Source organism: Saccostrea cucullata, unplaced genomic scaffold, assembly GCF_032062105.1.
Source record: "Saccostrea cucullata isolate Sc308-1 unplaced genomic scaffold, CSIRO_AGI_Scuc_v1 ctg570, whole genome shotgun sequence".
NCBI lineage: Eukaryota > Metazoa > Mollusca > Bivalvia > Ostreida > Ostreidae > Saccostrea > Saccostrea cuccullata.
Window position 1 is genome coordinate 343046 of NW_026933408.1, and position 21101 is coordinate 364146.

General features: G+C 32.5%; 1 protein-coding gene across 5 annotated transcripts; it reads right to left on the bottom strand.

Annotated features, from left to right (window-relative positions):
- Nucleotides 1-1093: 1093 nt before the first annotated feature.
- Nucleotides 1094-20965, bottom strand: LOC134238226 (FHF complex subunit HOOK-interacting protein 1B-like). Of its 5 annotated transcripts, XM_062720342.1 has the most exons (14): nt 20899-20965; nt 15767-16564; nt 15427-15585; nt 15108-15194; nt 14143-14160; nt 12853-12900; nt 11582-11749; nt 11324-11406; nt 11079-11234; nt 9043-9141; nt 7363-8312; nt 6557-6735; nt 2733-2931; nt 1094-2477 (listed from the first exon to the last, which is right to left on the bottom strand). In XM_062720342.1, exons 2-14 carry the CDS (start codon nt 16532-16534, stop codon nt 2206-2208), a joined length of 3186 nt encoding a protein of 1061 aa, XP_062576326.1. In that variant the 5' UTR covers nt 16535-16564; nt 20899-20965; the 3' UTR covers nt 1094-2205. The 5 variants fall into 5 exon arrangements, with proteins under 5 accessions (XP_062576326.1, XP_062576327.1, XP_062576328.1 ...); XM_062720343.1 differs by lacking the exon at nt 14143-14160; XM_062720344.1 differs by lacking the exon at nt 12853-12900.
- Between the last annotated feature and the right edge of the window lie 136 nt (nt 20966-21101).

Below are 21101 nucleotides of genomic sequence, written 5' to 3' on the forward strand. Positions count from 1 at the left end.
TTTTTTTTTGCCCGAAAACTCAGACAAGACTTGAATCTAGATAAGTCAGGAGTGCACATTGACTGAAAAATATAAACTGATGACTGTAAATTTTGTTAGCATCAGGCTGAAATAAAAGAAAAAAAACAGGCTTATAATAACTGTGGAAACATTTATATTTCATGGGGTTTCCAGTTTATGCAGATTTTGTGAGTCCCTTTTCCTAAAAGTTTGAAGCCTTAACCAATATAATTGACATTACAATGTATACTGTTTCTTTCATAATGAGACGTACACCCAAAACAAATAACATCCAAATGAACCTAAAAAATAATTGCAGATAAAGAATATTGGCCCTCACAAATAAAATGATTCCTCAGTTGCAGCGTATAACAACAATCTCCATAGGAACAACAGTAACAACATTCCAATTCAGTTTCCATGGAAATCATGAGAATTCAAATGAAATTCTTGCTAAACATAGAAAATTGACTAGAAATTGACCTGATTTCTGACAAGCATGATTTGAAGGCAATAAAATTTGTCATTTACATTGCAATTCTTTAAACCTTTTAACAAGTTTATCTTTTCAACATGTAAAATTTCAATATGTTAAATAGAGCAAACTACATGTATATAAAGCATATTTTGAACAGTAAAAAATGTTTATTAATAAATGTGCACCTGTTTATAATGAATCTGTACCCAACCACGATACATATTACTTTGTAAAATACTACATAATCTTACTTACGCAAGTTTTTCTTTCATTTTAAATGTTAAAGCTGAACAAGAATCATACCTAGCCATTCCATATTAGTTTTCCGATCTCAGAAATTAACATGGGGTATACCCTCTGCATTTGATACACCAATTTGCCCCTTTTGGTGGCAGCCTCTTGGGTTGGATGACAAGTGGCCATGTTTTTTAAATTAGGGGAGTAGGGAGATGATTTTTCACTGTTCAATAACTTGAAGTTTCTGCTACAAATTTCATCATTGGAAAAATAACCTATTGGAAATACATCTAATTTTAAAACAGCCTCATCAAATTGTTATATTTATCTCTTCACTCAATAACTACTGAAAGCTTTACACTTAACATATATTTGACTCTGTGCAATTGATGTCATGTTTCTTTGGTAATTTTTCTCCATGGTGAAAGATGCATGCAGTATTTTTTGTCATTAACAGTATCTAACAATGGCAATTTCAGATACATCAAAACAGGTGAAAACTGGAATGCCAAAAATAATGAACCATGACCAAATGAAAGAATTAATATAGGGGCTCTAGGAATAAAAACTAATGGAAAGAAATATGGCAGAAAAAGATTTTTGAATCGTGTTCAGCTTTAATAAACTTGAAAAAAAAATCCTTATAAATGTTATTAAAGTTAACAAATATATAACCTCCATTACAAGCAAAATGAGTATTCTGAAATACAACTGGCTCTTCACAACCTTATTATTAGGACAACAATATTTCCTTAAACCAAAATCAACATTTTCTGTAGGGATATCAAGCTGTGTAGCAATAAGCCAGTAAATACAATAATATGCATAGTGTTTAACATTTATAATTATATAGGTACATGTATACCACTTGTATAAAAATACTTTGTGTACATCGATAAACATTAAAACAAAGCACAAGATTTCATCTTGCCTGTAAAACATCCATAAAACACTGAGGGGAAGAAAATATGTCAACATTAAAAGAAAATGCAGTACAAAATAAGAATCTGTAATCAATAAAACTAAAACATATTTTCAGTTTAAAGAAATTTATCTTTGGTTAGATCTTAAATTCAAAGCTGTGGTAGATTTTTAGAAACTCGAGATACCAGTGTGAACATTTCTGAGCACCAACGTAAGGTAAGAGATATACACGTATGTTGATATACTCACTACACCTGGATATATTCTAGGAATAATATCATTATAAATGAAGCCCATAATAAATTTAAAAAATGGTTAATTTTCAAAATAATTACTTATATAATAATGAAAAATTTACTCCAAGGCCTTGGATCCTATGCCTTTAATATCACAAAAAATATAATACAAACTGAGATGATAAAAATTTTGCTAGCATTATCATAGCTTACTCTAGTCTAATTATACAAAATAACTGAATTGGATTCATTTGATATGTGCTCTAGAAAGAGAGAGAGAAATGTGTGGACATTAACAGTTTACAAAAACAATATCACTGTAGCCTGGGGTCAGATTTCAGAGTGAGCCAAAACAGCCTGCTCCTGGCTGTAAGCTGCCAGTTCCTTCACAAATTCCTCCAATATCACAGCACAGAACACTGCATTTCTAATTTTGGGGGCATCCATGGGGTTCTGAGATATTTCGTGAGGTCTGTTCTGGTAATTAATGTATCGGAATCCCTTTGCTCCCTGGAGAACCTGCAGTTGAGGGCCCTTTTTAGTTGCTCTTTTATCTGGAGATCGGCGAGAGAAAAACTCCGCTAAACTGGACTTCCTTTTGTCTGGAAAACAGAAATACAAATAAGAATTTTTTCAAAAACTTTTCCTCAATAATTATGCAGGACATACCTTTATTATTGTTTTCTGCCATTGTGACATGTTGGAGTCTGTATTGTGACATGTTGGAGTCTGTACGTACCTTTATTATTGTTTTCTGCCATTGTGACATGTGGGAGTCTGTATTGTGACATGTTGGAGTCTGTACGTACCTTTATTATTGTTTTCTGCCAATGTGACATGTTGGAGTCTGTACGTACCTTTATTATTGTTTTCTGCCACAGGTCTGGCTTTGACGGGACTGACAGTGTTTATCCTATAGGGACTTATTGTGACACACCCTAGCCTCCATTCCTCCTCTCGGGCTATAAGTGTCCGCTTGGCTCGGAGAAGGAGTCCATCAAAGTTTGGCACAGTGTAAGCAAAATGATCCACCTTCTGTTTTAGTGAAGTCAGCACCTAATACCAAGCCAAAACTTTAGAGTTTGTCAAGCATTACAGCAGTCAATCAGGCAGAATTAAGGATTGGGTGGGGGTAAGAGTGATCAGTTATATTGCTTGGCAGACATTCAAAGACAGCATTGAGTTGAATGCATGACAAAGTTTAATTTGTATAATTATGGTCATTCAGAAAGGTACTGAATATGCTTTATGTATAGTAAGCATTAAGATATACCAAAATTTATTTTCCTGAACAAATAAATCTTTAAGCATACTGCCATGCAGGTAATATATAAAACATTCAATTCATTAACAGGTTAACTTGCAAAGTAAATTAATACTGAATTTGAGTATTTCATTGGAGTAGCAAGAGACCCAAGGACCACAATGCTGAAGAGTCAGACTAACATACTCCTACGGTCAAATTTTGAATACTGATATATGAACATGTATGTACTTATAAATCCTTAAAACCTCTTTAAAGTCACTTTTAACTTTAATTCTATCCTTACATAGAGATGTTAACATAATGAATCAGTTGCAACTTTTTCTATCTTAACATTTCCCATTATATTATGATACTTAATTTTGACTCCCTTGTGTGGGAAGAACCTGGGGTCTGCTTTACAAAATAACTTACGACTTAACACCAAAATTTGATTCTTTATACGAATTCTAATACTTGATATCACGATTACTTAACTTAGCAGAACTCTTTCGCGATGGAGGTTAGAAACATCTGTTGGATTGGGGCAAATGTGCTATACTGAATACAATGCAAGATCGACCATTGTAGAATTTATAAGGACAGATAAGTAAAAAATCCCAGTGGAATACCTTGCTAAACAATCGCTGAACCAGCCTAATCAATTTTTGAGAGGAGCTAATCCTAAAATATTACATTTTTAACGATATTTTTAACTGAGCGGACTTTTCTCATTAAATTTTCATTGAAAATCATCACATTTTAAAGCTGATAAAATATTCTTAACTTTCCTTATTTGACAATCTTCTATTTGGAGTTCAATTCTTGGCAAGACATTGTACTTTCGGCATAAAATTGTTCGAATCATTCTATTGTCACTATTGTAAACAATGTCATTTGCCCCAAAAATCTTGCGAGATTTCGAACTTTCTCGACCCCCCCCCCCCCCCCACCCCCACAAAAGAGTGGTAGTAAGATAGATAACTGCGAGGTACTTGTGATATTATGTATTAACACATCTTGAAAATAATTTTTATCTCTCTAAATGGAATATTACAAGATATTTTTACACTGGCAATTTTAAACAGAATCATTATGATTAATTTTGGAAAATTGTACAATTAACTGAATTTTTGGTTTTAGTTGTCAGTTCTTTTGTAAAATGGGCCCCTGTCCTGATGGTTCAATCTTTATTCAAAACAAAATTAATGTACATGTATGTTGTACAACTGTTCTTAAAAATAATAAAAAAAAAAAATTAAAACCTTAACTATTAGGGTAAGTATGGTAAGTGAAGCAGCAGGACTAACTTTCCTCTGGCTGTTTCTGAGATTCTCTGATGATATTGATTTGTCCTAGCCCCATACTGCAGCCCAACCATCAGAAGCAATAATTAGAAGAAACTTGACTCTACACTTCTCAAGGAAGATTTCATACAAGTTTTGACTATTCTGGGGGTGTGGCCTACTGGTTCTTCTGGAGATGTTTTTTTTTTAAAAGTATACACGCTATAACTTGCGCCAGTTTAAATAAGATTGGAAATTTATATATTTTGTTTACCAATAAAAGTTATGAAAATACTGTAAATTGCACCATTAAAATTAAACGTGTTATAAAGTTATCAAATAATTATTTTTTATTATCCTGCAAGGAAAGAAAAATGGCTATTTTTAAATAAATCCATCACGTGATGCAGTCGCTACTTTTAGATTGATAAACACACACGGAGTGAAGAAAACAAGGTAGGCCGTTTGAGATACTACTCACTTTTGATGTGGATGGCAAGTGTCTTACTCTTAATGATACTCATCTTTTTACGTAATCAGTATCAACCGTCTACTCTGTTATGACGCATATTAACCTTTTATTAATAATTGTTGCAACATACCTGTTGTCTGTGATTTCCCGTGGACATGCGTGTCTATATATAGGCCTACTGTTTACGCACGTCCTTCATCAATATTCATGAAAAGACTGAATTTTCAATTGATAGATATTGCTTAATTGTTTTGTTATTACAACGACGTCTATAGTAAAATTTTGTTGAAAGTATTATTTTTTAATTACACTTCATGTGTTTCAAATCATTAATCATTTTGTTTCACACCAAATTCGGCATTTATATAGCGTGTATGACTTTAAATGACCCCATCCATTTTATCTAATTCTTTAGTATCAACCTTGAATCTCCTTTACCTACAGATGAGTTATGGCAAGATTGGTTTAAATTCATTCTGAGGTTCTTGAATAGAAGATAAGAATGTGAAAAGTTGGCAGAGAGATTTAGTTATAATTACAGACATTCAAACATACAGCTTTACACAGATCTAAATGTATGGCAATCAGGGATGGGGTAATTGAATAAAGTAATTGTAATTGAGTGTAATTAATTACATTTTTCAAAGTAATTGGAAGTAATTTGTATTTAAGCTTGCCTGCAATTACAAGTAATTGAATGTATTTAAATACATTTCAAAAAAGGTCATGTATTTTAAATTACTTTTCAATTACATTTCAATTACTTTTTTTCAAAATGAAAGTTTATATTTAAAAAAGGTCTCTTATACTGATACATAGTTTTATACTGGTGGTTTTATATTACTTATTCCCATGTTTTATAAATCTTAGTTCTCCCTATTCCCACTTCCAAATAACAATGATTGTTTAGTGATAGTTAATTTATTTTACAGCAATTAGACTAACTACATCCCCTTTTAGATTTACCTGTATTCTATTCATTTTAAGATAGATAATAATGAATGGAATTGTGATAGATATTATTCATTTCCTTCAAAAAAATGGATTTGAGAAAGTAACAAAAAAGATCTTGCCATACACCATACTGGTGTAGCATGGGCTTGTGTTTGTACAATAATTAATTGTCTCATAATGTTTTATTTGTTTATACAGTGTGTCACACTCATTATAAGGTAAAGGTAAAATACTAATTTTGACCAGGTGTGAACCCCTATCATACCCAAGAACAAAAACACTGAATGAAAGTTCGAATTTGATCGCTATAGAAAAAATCTTACTTAAAAAAATCTTTATTTTTTTTTATGAAAATAAAAGAGTAATTGAAATGTATTTAATTACATTTGTCAAAGTAATTGAAAGTAATTAATTACATTTGAAAAAATCAATGTAATTGTAATTGCAAGTAATTGACAAAATTATCAATGTATTTGAAAGTAATTAATTACATTTCAAAGTAATTGACCCCAAGCCTGATGGCAATCATTTTCAAAATACGTCCAGTAGCTCTACAAGCTTACAAAATACTCTATAAGCACAGATGTGAGGTATGAATAGTGTGTAAGAATGTTGTATACATACATGTGAGAACTGTATTCTATATCAAAGACTTTCAAATGCATGTACTTTTGTGCTTACTCAATATGCAAATACATGTACATCAAACAAACAAGACATATATACCTGAAGAAGGGATTTGACTGTGGGTTGGAATACAAGATTATGACTAAGTAAGAAAGACCTAAGAAGAGGCTGGGGATAGGAAGCCAGGCGGGCTATGAGGCCCGTGAGCAGGAGGTTCACAGGGAGGCTGTTCTGCATCATTCCATCCAGCTTGGAAAAGAGGGCCATCAGAAAGGGGCCTGTAAATAAGACAGACTCAAGCATTTTTTCCCCCTTTAAAAATGTATATATATTAAGAAAACTAGAAAAAAACAATCAATTTTTATATTCTAATCAAAAGCAATTTGAAAGTTATATTCTTGATGTTATTCAAAGTTTGTAAGCTTTTAAAAATTTCAACAGTAAGTGAGCTAAATATATTATTAGTAATTTTTTTCTGTTGTTGACCTTGAACATGGAAAAATGACGTTGGGTCAACTCAAGGTTGTGAAACATCCTCAATTTACACATAATCTATGCCTAAAGCATAGACTTCCAATATTTCTTAATTAGAAGGTTATGGACAAGTCATGACTTATTCAGTTTGTAGTTCTTTTTCTTCAAATGACTTTGAACTTGCCCAAACTTGAACTGTATTGCTGACTAACTTCAGTTATTTACAATCATGAATTATAATTTGAATTTTATGAAAGTTATGTCCAAGCAGTGGTATATATATCAATGAAAGCAAACTGTATAAGACCTACTTGTGATAAAATATTGACATATAATGTAGCACAAAAATATGTTGCAACCAGAGTTGCAGTGACATCATAATTATACTAGTATTTGATTATTATCCTAATTAAGTGATCTATTTTTCTTACCAATATTTGGTGCTAGCTTTTCCAAATTTGACACAGCAGGCACAGTGGTGGTATTTTGCATAGAAGAATCCGTTAAATTAAAACTAACAGACTTTACGGCTGATTCATCCCGCGAGGATTTACAATCCGTAACCGTGTCAACCGAGTTCACAGACACCCTGTGTGGCATGGATGACAGGGCAGTCTGAACGTTGACGTCACTGACAAAGTTTGACATGGAGATCTCTACATAGCTGGTGGTGTCTTGTGAGGAATTTCCTCTGGAAGGTTCCAGCCCTTCCCCATCCTTAGTGTTTATAACTTCAAATGTTGTCCCATCACACTTGGCTTTATTAGAATCTCTAAGATTAGAATCAGTACAAGTCACAGGTGTGGTATCACTAGTTAAACTGCTGCTGTCTGTTTCGGAACAAAAACTATGAAGAACCAAGTCTAAAGAACCTAAACTTTCTTCAAAACTGTTTTCCATATCTGGTGGAGTGGCCACCTCATCCAGATATTGGACAAAGTCCTTTAGATTTTCTGGATGAGCCTTATAACTGTCTGAATCATAGCTCCTTAGAATGTAGGATAAATCAGGAACAGAGGACTGGCAAGAATTACTAAACACCTCATCAACCTCGGAGGACCTCATCATGGAACCAACATCGGAGCCACTCAGGTCTTCTGATAACAGAGAACCGGCACCACCATTACACAGTCCTGTATCTGCTGAGAAACTCTCCTGCCTGGAGTCTGACTGGTTAGCTAAGTCCTCTAAGGCACTCATTGATGGTGACTGACCGTCGTAAGGATAGGCCCATCTCTGGCAGGCTTTGGCACAACTCTCAAGCTGACATCTAGCTTCTTCTAAGTAGTCATAATAATTAGTCTCATAATGTTCCAGCTTGCTTCCAAATGTCCCTGGTGGAAATGCTGTACTTGGTTGATCTGTAGCTACAGTGGCTGACCTTTAAAATGTACAAATTCAAATTCTTAGAATATACAATCAACACTTTATCTGTTTTATGAATTAGAAGCTCCCCTTATAAATCCGCATTGTAGTTGTTGAATATTTTACATGCATACTTTCATAAAACAGATGTTGCAAATGTTTAGATACTGTAGACGTACTTTTTTCCACGGAGCCATAATTCCGCGGAATCCCAATTTCTGTTTAATCCACGGGTAGGAAATTACGCGGATTTTCTACATTCTCACTATATGCCTTACATTTATATTAAGTACGCTTGGACAAATGTCCGCGGAAAATATTTGATCGCGTACATAGCGTAAATTAATACCACGCGGAAATAGGTACTTCTACAGTACTTATACCATGCAAAGGTGTTAATTATACTTCATAAAGAGCATGGCATTAATCAAAAGAAATATCAATTATATTTAATATAATTATTGTTCGCATGCCATATAAATTCAAAAATCAAAAATATTTTTTTCTACTCCTAAAAAGATATTAGCTATATAATATGACAGTAGGATCAACTGAATAATTGAAGTTTATCAAAGTTGAAAATTTGAATTTTGAAGGACTCTTTTAAATACGATTGTATACTTGCATATTACATAAAGCTACAGGTGAATTATGGTAAAATGAAAGGATAAAGACATGGAACATGACGACTAGGGAATTAGGGGCTGTGATGTGGTTGTTAGTGTGTTAGTAACAAACAGATTTACCTCTGTTTTTGATAATCCCTCTCCTTTTTTCTTGCTCTGAGAAAACTACTCAGGCCATGTTTAGGGCGATGTGATGTGTTAGCGTCACTATGGTTATATCTACATACAAAACATACACACATGCCACACTCCCTGACAATTATCTGCACTTCCTTAACATTATATCTATTGACTATTATCTGCACTTCCTTAACATTACCGGGTACATCTATTGACTATTATCTGCACTTCCTTAACATTATATCTATTGACTATTATCTGCACTTCCTTAACATTACATCTATTGACTATTATCTGCACTTCCTTAACATTATATCTATTGACTATTATCTGCACTTCCTTAACATTATGTCTATTGACTATTATCTGCACTTCCTTAACATTATGTCTATTGACTATTATCTGCACTTCCTTAACATTATGTCTATTGACTATTATCTGCACTTCCTTAACATTATATCTATTGACTATTATCTGCACTTCCTTAACATTATATCTATTGACTATTATCTGCACTTCCTTAACATTATATCTATTGACTATTATCTGCACTTCCTTAACATTATGTCTATTGACTATTATCTGCACTTCCTTAACATTACATCTATTGACTATTATCTGCACTTCCTTAACATTATATCTATTGACTATTATCTGCACTTCCTTAACATTATGTCTATTGACTATTATCTGCACTTCCTTAACATTATGTCTATTGACTATTATCTGCACTTCCTTAACATTATGTCTATTGACTATTATCTGCACTTCCTTAACATTATATCTATTGACTATTATCTGCACTTCCTTAACATTATATCTATTGACTATTATCTGCACTTCCTTAACATTATATCTATTGACTATTATCTGCACTTCCTTAACTCTAATTATAACATTCCATCTAAGTCTATCTATATTTGCTTCAATTTGTCTTGTTTTATCCCAGCTTCCACTATTTTCTATGTCATAAAATGTGACATAATATCACACTAAGGTTCACATCATGTATATTTTACTCTCATATTAATTGATTGTCTAGTCTACCACTTTATGTGCTCATATTGAGAGACCAGAGTTACAGTTCCTGTTTAAGTATCATTACAGTCAATACCAGTGGCTTGTTCCACTATCTTGGATCCTTTGTGTATCATAATAAAGCCACAATACCGTCATATATAAAAACAAACACCAACATGCAGATAAAAGTCTTATTAATGGATTATTGACATTTTATGACATATGCTAGCAAAATAAACTTATTAAGCAAATAGTAGTAATATTTTTTTAAATTCCAAAAACTGTGAACATTTCAAAATTGTAAGACAGCAGAGACAATGTGTGTATTTTTTTTTAAAAAATGAAGACAAAATTTGTTGTAAAATGCAACAGAAAACTCTGCAGTGAAGTTTGTCTGGTATACAGGTTTAGTACAGTAAAACTCTGCTGAGTCTGCTAGCTCTACTCAAATGAACCTACAAGGACTTGTTACATTTTTTTACTTTGACAGATTTCTCTGAGAGATGACAATGCTTCCTTCTTTAATAACACAGAAATAAACAATACTATATATTAAATAATCTTATTTTAAAAGTTTCAGTTAAAGGATATCTGATCCTCAGCTTGGAAGGATAACTCTTTAAATCTTTATTCAATTGAAAAAGGCTAAAAATTAAGCTTGAAGTTGAAATCTTTTTGTGCAACAATTTTCATTTCAAACATCTCATTATGATTAAAGATTCTTTGAAGTCTTAGAAAGAGTCTTTTAAAAATTTGACATTTCAGTCAACATAATTATTTCAACAAAATGATGCTTAACTTTCATACCAGGTTTACTGAAATCTTTCAAAAACTTGCACGAGTAGTGATTTGAAAAATCGTTTAAAGACAGACAATACACATTCTACAAATGCATAGTTTCTCTGGTCAAGGACCAGTACAGTAAATAGAGTACAAAATAAGTCTTTATAATACATCAGTGTGGCATACTGAACATGTATAATATACCCTGTATTACAAAGGAATTAGCTACTTACTTCTCTTGTATGGGAGGTCCTTTCTTTCCTATTAATTCAGCTCTGCAGCAATTTGGACGGAGTGAAAGAAAGCGTTCTGCACTTTTACAGTGAAGGTCAAGGTCACTGACATTACGTCGCTGACTGACCATGACATGTGTACATGGAATGAGGTACCTGTTAATTGTAGAATCAAATAATCAAATACACCAGTATGTAAATTAAACATTCATTGAAAGACAGAAAGTTTTAAGCATGTAAATTACCTGAAGACAAGCTGGAACATGACATCTTCACAGTTTAGGTCAACCAGAGTTTTAAAAAGTGACAATGATACAACACAGAGTGGCTACAAAATAAAGAGTTCTGATATAATCTTTATATGAGTAGCTGCTCTAGATCTTAACATATGTTGTCACTTTTTTAATTGCAAAAATTTTTTTCGAAAAAAAGTTTTCTAGCTTACATGTACATTACTGTTATTTTTTAACTTTGAATTTTATTCCCATGTAAAAATCACTTACCTTTGAGCTGCTATTTATACGAGTAATTAGGGAATCCAGAATGACAATTTCATCATTCTGCTCCATAAGGATAAACTTAAGAAAAGTGCGTAGCAGGTTGGGCTCTGTAGTTTTTCTCAGGAACAAATCTAGGTAGGCAGTGGCAGCTATAACCTCCTCTCTTGAGTTCTACAATGATTAAATTATACTTCTATAACATTCACTAGCATCAACTCTATATCAAACACTCAAATCAATCAACTGCTAAAAATATATTTCATGATGTGATTCTTTTCACAAGATTTAGGTGGATACACTGATAATATCATTTCAGTGGAATTATGAATCTGTTAAATATTTACTAATCTCTTTGTAGGTATAATTACAAAACAATAATGATTTACTTTAGTTTTGGTCACAATTTACTTATACAATACAGTTACAACAGTTTTGTCATTGCTGGTAAAAAATAGCACAGTAACAAAGGACTCTCTAATTGGCTTCGGGAGTTTAATGGAACAACACAGGCATAGCTTATCAGTGACAAAGACCGTTATACTAGAGAAGGGTTAAAGAGATGCAGCATTCTCAATATGTCAATCCTATTTTTAAATATGAATCTTTAATAGAAATCATATTTTTTTTTTTACATCAAGTTTATAAAGGAAAAATAATTGAACAATGGTAATTTTTTTCATGCTGTACCAATTTAAAATTGATTTCAGCTTTTTAATATTTTATTTTTATCAATATCTATTTTATTACCCTTACAAGGACACTTAATAATACATGTAGTTATTACGTAGTGCAACAGATCTAATTCATTTGATCAGTTACCATGTAACACAAAAAATAAAATTTTTTATATTAACAGATGTGTAACAGTTTAATTAAACTTATTAAATTTGTTATTACTATATTTGTTAATGAGAGTTTTTATTCTTAATACAGGTATATAATTTTATAAAATAATAAGTGCATATTGGAGCAAATATATATGTGAACATACTTAAAGTTTCTGTCATTAAAAAATTAATCACATCCAAAAGAAGAAAAACTACACAGTGTGAAAAATTACTATTAAACAACATTCGTCTTCAACTAAAGATAAAAAAAAACATATTTTCATGAATCATAAAACCGAACTAACACATGAAAAAATAAAACCATCCCATTTCTCTGTAAAATGCATAATAAAACAAGCATGCATGTATGATAAAACAAAGAAACAAAAAGCTGAAGCAAAGGGCGACCATGATGCACATGAAGACAAAAATTAAAAGCTTACTGACCGAAAACATGGGTGAATCGACAAGTGTCAACGGAAGCCCCGAAATGTCCTAAAGGAAGAGGCACAATGGGTTAGTATCCAAAACATCAACATTGCTAGCACCCCAGTATACCACATCATGTTACGCAGATCATGTTACGCAGAGTGCAGTGAGAAATTTATTGTTGTAATTAGATTTTTATGAGTGAGAAATAATGAGACTGGCTTTTTTTCCAATTATAAGAAGGCATTTTTTTCTTTTCTTTAAACTTGTTAATAAGCTATCAGTTAAATTTGTTTTGCAAGAAGAATTTTGTGAATTTGTGATGTGCATTGAATAATGACAGGATTAAGTAAGAGAGCTAGGTTATAAATGGTCTTTTATAAGATAAACGTGTATCGTACATCATCACATATACACTTATAATACATGTACAATAATGTACACAAATATAGAATACAAATGTATTGTACAAGTTGTAAATATATTTCTATTAACTTGACAGATATTGACATGCATCTTTACTGATTGATGCTATAAAGAATAAATACTGGTTACTACTACTGCCACAGAGGTTCTATAAGCCATATATTTACATTTGCAAATGTTTTCCTTTATATAACACTACTGAAAGCAATGCATATCTATAACTGTATAAATACAGGTACGGGGTCAAGAGGTCATAGATGTGCGTTTGGATAAACGTTCGACTTAATTTCTCTGTGACGTCATAAAGGGTCGACACACGTTCAATGGATTACATACATGCCGTTGGGTTTGAAAAATAACGCATTTCACACGTTAAAAGTCACAATCAGGCAAATATAAAGTATGAATAAGTCACACATGTAAATATAAATTATAAGGTATCATTTTAAAACATCTATCGGGCTATAAATACCGGTTGATACGAGATTAAATTCATCAAAGAAGCCCTTTGGGCTTAATGGAATTTAATCTCGTGACCAACCCGTATTTATAGCCCGATAGATGTTTAAAAATGATACCTTATTTCTTAAATAAATACCTAAATAGATTGGATTGTATTTTCTTATTATGTTCAGGGAAAATATATGCTATGGGCGCTACTCACAATAGCTGCGAGTTTACATTGAAGCAGAAATGGGTCAATGTAAGCATGTGAAACTGTAGTGTTGGGTAGGGTTCAGAAATTTGTATGTGTGTGTTAGCTTGTGGAATTTGAAATTAACATTCAGACCTTAAACTGTATTAGCATGATTAAGCAGGTAGTGTTGGGAGAAGTGCATTTAGAATGAACATAAATTTAACATAATATACATGTATGCTTACTTTTGATTCATCATTCATCTTAAAAACACAAATTAAAGAAAATAAACATTATCCTAACAAAAGCACCCCACTAAAGTATAAAAAAAATTATGAAGGAATTCAACTTCTGCTGTTCCCGGCCCTGATCTTACACCCTGGTAAATATGCAGCCTCTGACCTACTAATCAGGTATGCCATTGGACCCAGAAATAAAGAACACATTCTTACAGGATGGTGGACCCACTGTGATCGGCATGCCCATTTACGCACAATACAAAATGGAAACTTTAACAAAAAGAGAATCAGTGCTTTAGTGTTTTGAGGCATTCAATCAATTTTACAAAGAAAATAGGAAATATGAATCAAATTTACTATTTTGCTGAAAAGTTTCCAATATCATTTGCAAATTCAATTAAATCTTTACACAGAAATTTCAATTATCAAATAACTGAAAGCCATTTATCCTGTTTATTTGGTATGATATTTAATTTGTATGTATTGTCTCATATTTATATGGCAGAGTTTCAGTTTATATCAAATAAACTGGTGACAGCATTATCATTATAAAATGTTTAAATTGAGAACATGTCTGTAAAGAGTTTAAAGATTAAAATATGACGGTGTTCTATAAAGGATACAGAAATAATAAAAATGACAAACAAATTAAATAAATCCACATGTCTTATGCTGTAATAGTCATATAGTGAGACTTATTATTATGTTTCAAATTATCTCAATTCAGCAAAATTTTAAAACACTTTAAGTGTCATCTGTAAAAAAAAAAGTAAACATTCATAATAGTTCTTATTAGGAAAGTAAAAGTGAACTGAGCAAAAACATTATACATCATGGAAGGAGCATAAAACACATAATTTATTTAACTGGCCTGGATATGAAACCAAAGACCACAACTGACATCAACACTATAAACATGGATATATATCTGTACAAAGTTAGAAACTGACTTATGATTAACAGCAGGATACCTGATGCAGTGCTGGTCCAAGGACAGGCACCAAGAATCCATCGTAGATAAACTTTATCAGCTGAGTCCGGATTGCTGGATGACTGACCTACAAAGCATCAGAAATATCAATGTCTGACAACTACAGAATCATGTGCTTACTTTGTTATACAGACAATGGATAGTTTAAAACTGTACTTTGATTTTATATATATAAGGGACAGCATTCTTCAACTCTACAGGAGTAAAGATACTTAAAATAGTGCAAAAAACAAGTGAATGCAAAACGTATGTGCAGTTTTGCTTTTCACAGCTTATCTGAATCTCTTGAATAAGCAAACCTGTGTGACAGCATTGCAGAACTCTAGGGAGTTGAGAAACATTTGTAGTTCAGGGACCAAGCTAATATCCTCCTGAGAAAATTGATGCCATTCATCCGTATAAACAGGGATTTTTCTTGGAAGTGAAGAATACAAACCACTTAAACCTGTCGCAAGAACCTGTAGTATAAAAGGAAAAATTCCATGATAAGTACTTGTCCATGAAACGACACGTTGTATCAAGATAAAAGCTAACTAGTTTCATTTATACTTCATATAAATTAAAAGTATGACAATTTGTTAACATTTAAGTAAGAGAGAGAAAAAAATAGTTTTAGTTTTACATGTAAGCACTACTTACTGGACAGAAGTCGGAGTTTTCTGCAATATAGAGTCCAATATGGGGATTCCTGGCAGAGATAGTCATAATCAATAACAGAGCATCCCTTGCCTGCTGACCAACCTTGCCTTCTCTATGTATGTACGGAATTAAGAGTGAAAAGATGAGGAATTTAGTAGGACCATGATTTGTGCTGGCATTGAAGAAACTCTCCAGAATGACGGTTTCCTGGGAAATACACACACACAGCTGATGAAGCACCAGAACTAGACGACTCTCGATGTCACTCGTCTTACTCCCCTCAGCACACAAGTACAAGAGTCTCAGTAGAGGCTGTATGATGGCCTTGTGAATCAGAAGCAGCTGCTGAGATTGACTAATAAGCTGCTCAAAAATCCGTAATTGCTCACACTTAAGCTTGTCCCCATTCATTGAATTGTAATGACACCAGTTACAAAACTGGTCAAAGATATCCTCTTCTAGAAGGTAATGGAGTATAGGACCGGGCATGCCTTGTCCATTTTCGTCTAAACCTACTTCACCAACCAGCAAATTAATCATTTGTTCCACATTCTGCAGAACTGCTTCTTGTTCATCTGTACTGCACACTTGACTGTTAGTTGAGCCATTCCCTCTTTTGATAATTGATAAGGCCTGTTTCCAGTGATTCTGAAAGACTTCCAGGCATGTCTGAGGGTCTGTATCTGCGCGCGAGCGAGCTTCTGCCGAATCATCACTGGACTGACCTGAGGCCTTGGAGTCGTTCCTTCCTCGCTTAAACCACGACATGACACTGGGTGGCTAAGCTTCTCCCAGATCCTGAAAAAGTGTATTAATTTTAAACTGTTAATGTACCAGATGTATAATTAAACTAATACCACTGACTTGCATTTTTTCCTTCTTCATAAACTTTTATGATTCCTTTGTAAACAAATTGTTCAAAGTTTATAATTACTAGTATTAGTATTTCATAGAATTCGACTCTCTGGAACCACTTAGGTATATATTCAAGGCCAGCATAAAGGGATACATGAAAAATGTCCATTAACTGTCCTTAAATTCCCTTCACAGTATTGATTATAAATTTACAAAGAAATTTTGGTGAGAGAATGACTTTGCCAGGCTGGAGAAATCCTGTCTGACTAGCAAATATTTCCCAGTGAATCTCTTTGGTCCTAGCCTTGCTCTGATGTGCTCAACCATAACTACAACTTGGTAGAAAAAGTTAGGCTGATTAATTGACCAATCAAAACTCCTTTTTTTCCATAGGTATAAAAAGCACTGAATGTCATTTTGAGAATTTTTCCTAAATTCTAGGACAAGAGAGCCAAGCTTCAACTAGAATAGCATCCTATTACTGGACCAGGATGCAATGGATAATTATTTAGCCCTGAAGTGGCATCATTCATAAAGATAATAGTAAGAGAGAGAGAGAGAAATTAACAAGTTCATTCTATGATGGAAAACCTGGCCTCCCGAGAAATGATAGCTTAAGGGTTTGTGGGGAGTGAAGTGGATTGGAAACCCTTTGCTTGTGAAGACGGAACAGCAAAAGCCCTATTAAAATTTTGGGTATACTTTACTTTACTGGTACCCAGATCCACAAGATCCTCGCACTCATTGGACTATGATGCAACATTTACGTCACTCAACTAATAAGGGTTAGTCTTGCACACTACTCAACTGGTTAAGTTTAGTCTTGCATTCACCTTAGAGATTAAGGTTAGTCCTTGCACAAATATTTGATTCATTAGGGTTAGTCTCACATCCATCTGAGAGATTAGGGTTAGTCCTTGCACATTTTTGACTGATTAGGAATAGTCTAACAGCTGCGAAGGAGATTTGTCTATTAATGTCTTAGTCCTTGCATATAATCTAAGAGATTAGGGTTAGTGACTCGTTCTTTCGGATAAATTAAGAAATTCAGTTGCTTCTGTTAGTTTGCAAGATCATAATTCAGCTTCAACAGAATTTCAATGGTTTGTTTACTTAGAAAAATGGCTTAGTACAAACATGACGAATGCAATGGCAATAAGCATGGGCCACAGGCTCTCTGTTGACAATTATTTTTTGTTGATTTTTTAAGTCAATCATTATTAATTTTTGTGAGAGATTGAGGGTAAAAACTTCATTTAAAAGCAAGTTTAAAACTAAACTTTTAACCTAGGCCAAAAACCTCATACTTTAAATTTTTTTCAATTGTTCACATGATCTCATATATGCTGAAGCTGCCTTCAGCGGCACTACAATTTAGTGCATTTTACTGGGGACCAGTAAAGTCGTTCCAAAATTTTGGTCATTAAATCATTTACACACAAATTATCATGATTATAATTACTGAAAAAAAGATATCTATATTTTATTCATGAGAACCAGGGACCTATATACTAACTTGTTAGTATATAGGTCCCTGTGAGAACTAAAATTTCCTTCACCAACTTCAATTTACTTTATTTAGAGTGGCAATTCTTTAGCATAAAAAAGTGGAATCTTCTTCACCCTAGTTCTTGGTGTCGTTGACAGGTCCAGTACAATCTCTTGATTTAGCTATATAGCTTTAAATAGCTATATAGCTTTATTAAGCTATTCAAAATAGCTTTATTTAGCTATTTATGTACAGTTTTTCACAAAAATGTTTTTTGCTGAAAATAAACAAAATTTCGCATGTATTTGACTCTTCATACATGTATTATGGACTATTAAAACAACAACCAAAATCAAAGATAGTTCTAACTTTGCAGCTTTTGAATACTTTAAAGCAAAAAGAGAATTTCTGTCAGACTAACTGTACCTTTGGTGCCTTGAGGCAAGGAAAAGGATGATTGCACTCAAATACCAATATATTGTTCAACATAATTGCATATAATATCACAGAAGTTATTATTTGCTTTATATAAAAACACTATTACCGTACAAAGTCTCTCAAGGAGGCGTAATTTGACGAGTGATTTTTACATGCATTATTTTAAGACGAGTTCAAAGTTGTATATAATCACTGCACCAAGGTGCACTTTTTTGTACATACTGAGAAAATTACACCTTTAAGAAAAAAGTGTAGTAAAATAGCTAAATTAAGCTATACTGAATAGCTTAATAGTGAGCGCAGCGAGCTCAATAGACTAACGTGTAAGAACAGAGGAAATTCGGATTGAAATCTAATTAGCCAAATTTTATGTGCAACATTAAAATTTGCACTACCCAATGTCCTTTGCGCGAATAAATCAAAAATAGTAAAAAAAATAAAGATTTTTCTTACCGAAAGAACGAAATTTCTGCTTTACCTTATTCAAAAAAATACCCCCATGCAACAACACTGGCCTTCACCTTGCCCTTCGGAAATGATAAAATGGACGTCACCGGAAACTTACGAATTTTGACGATATGCTAATTAAGTCATGTCGGTTGCTTCCGTGAAATAGATAAATAAATAAACAATAACGTAAAGCATAAAAAGCTTTTAGTTCCTGGAAATCTTTCAAAGAAACAAAAAATAATGCAATTTTTCTTGACCCAAATTGCACTAGGTCTATAGTTTCAAACAGACGCTCGGCTGTTCTTACGAACTCCGTGACGTCGTGTGACGAGGAACAATGTGCGGCTTGATGTTTGAAGTGGCTGATCAATTTTTTGTGTTTTTGAACAACTGCGCTCACACAACGGTCACACCGTAAAACATTTAGCTATATAGCTATTTACACACTATATTGTAGACGTTGCCTGAATTTAGCGAAAGTTACCTCCCATTAGCATAAAACAGTGATTTTCCCTCTTTGTCTTACCAAGTTTAAGAAAATATAGCAGAAATATTTGGTGGAAAATCTTCATCAAATATTTTTTCTCATTAGACTGTCCAAAAATTTATATACTTCATAAAAATAATGATTTCTAGTTCAAAATAGCAAATATAAAGATTTTAAACTGGTTGAACAATGAAGGAATATGAGCATTTGGACCTTGGGATCACACATCAAGTAACTCTTGGTGAAAACAATTTAGCCATCAAGAGATCTGACCTGGTTGCAATCAATGAATTGCAAATTGTATAATTGTGTAATTTCAATTTTCATTAAGAAAGCCATAAAACTAACGGTCGATCACATACGAATATTTACAAGTACTTCATTCTTTTGATTGGCCTTAAGGAAATGATTTTGACATATTTTGGTCAGTCCTTTATTTATAAAATTCTGCATCATTTTTAATCTAACAAAACATTTCTTGAGTGCAAATTTAACTATATTCAATGAAAAAACCGCGATTAAATTCCCTTCAAGTAGAATTAACACACTATATTTTGTGGCAAGGGAGAAAATGATCAGTTTTTCCATTTTGAACTATAAAGTATTGTTAGTTTTGATTTTGATCCTGGTTGCACACAAAGCTGTTTTTTGCAGTGAAATGTGTTATTCTGGTTCTGAAATATCTATTAAATTATTTCTTATGAATTCTATCAACAAAGTGTGACAAAGAGAGAAATACAACAAAATCCAGGGAAAAGAGCCAAATTTAACGTAAAATTGACACTTTTTTAGTAATATCTGAAAATTTACATCATATACCCCAACTTTTGATGTTCTTTTCTAAATATTCAAGATAAATTTGACCTATTTGCTTAAAATCAGAAAAAGTTTAAGACATTAAAATAATTTTCTTGCTTATTTAAATTTCAACGCCAAAAAAAATCATATTTTATTAGTGCACCAAATAATTGATTAAAAATTTGAAACTTTTTCTTAGTCACAATTTTTAAGTGTCTTTTTTTAAACAAACTTAGAGTTCATTTTGTTTCAAGCTTTAATTGGATAAAAATATTGAAGGGAAAATGTCAAAAATGTAATTTTTAATTAAGACACAAATTTCAGTGCAGAAAGGTCATATTAAATGTATTGTAGCGAAAAGAAATTATTTTTTTTATTTGAATTTTAATTAAGCTATGAATGCAGAAAGTAAAAATATACTTGGCAAAAAAAGTTTAAGACTTTAAATATCAGGATCGAACATCGTTAAATATTTTAAACCATATGAGTGATGGCCTGTCAAACACTGTTTTGATACCGTTCCATAACAAAACACCAAATACATATATTAATCAGCGATTGCATAGGAAAACAGAGTTATTTTTCATATTTAAAAACATATTACCGTAAGCTTACCATGAAATATTCTACTGTTTACATATTTGGGGTGTTGTAGACTGTGTGGCCATTCTGTCGTCCATTTTGCTTTGAAGGTCAAGGCTAAATAGTGAAGAAGTTTACAAATTATTCTTTAGAGTAGGAGCATAGATTTTTAATCTAATTAAGATTTTATCAGTGTCATTAAAATTTAACGCGTTGGTTGAATTTGATTAGTTTTA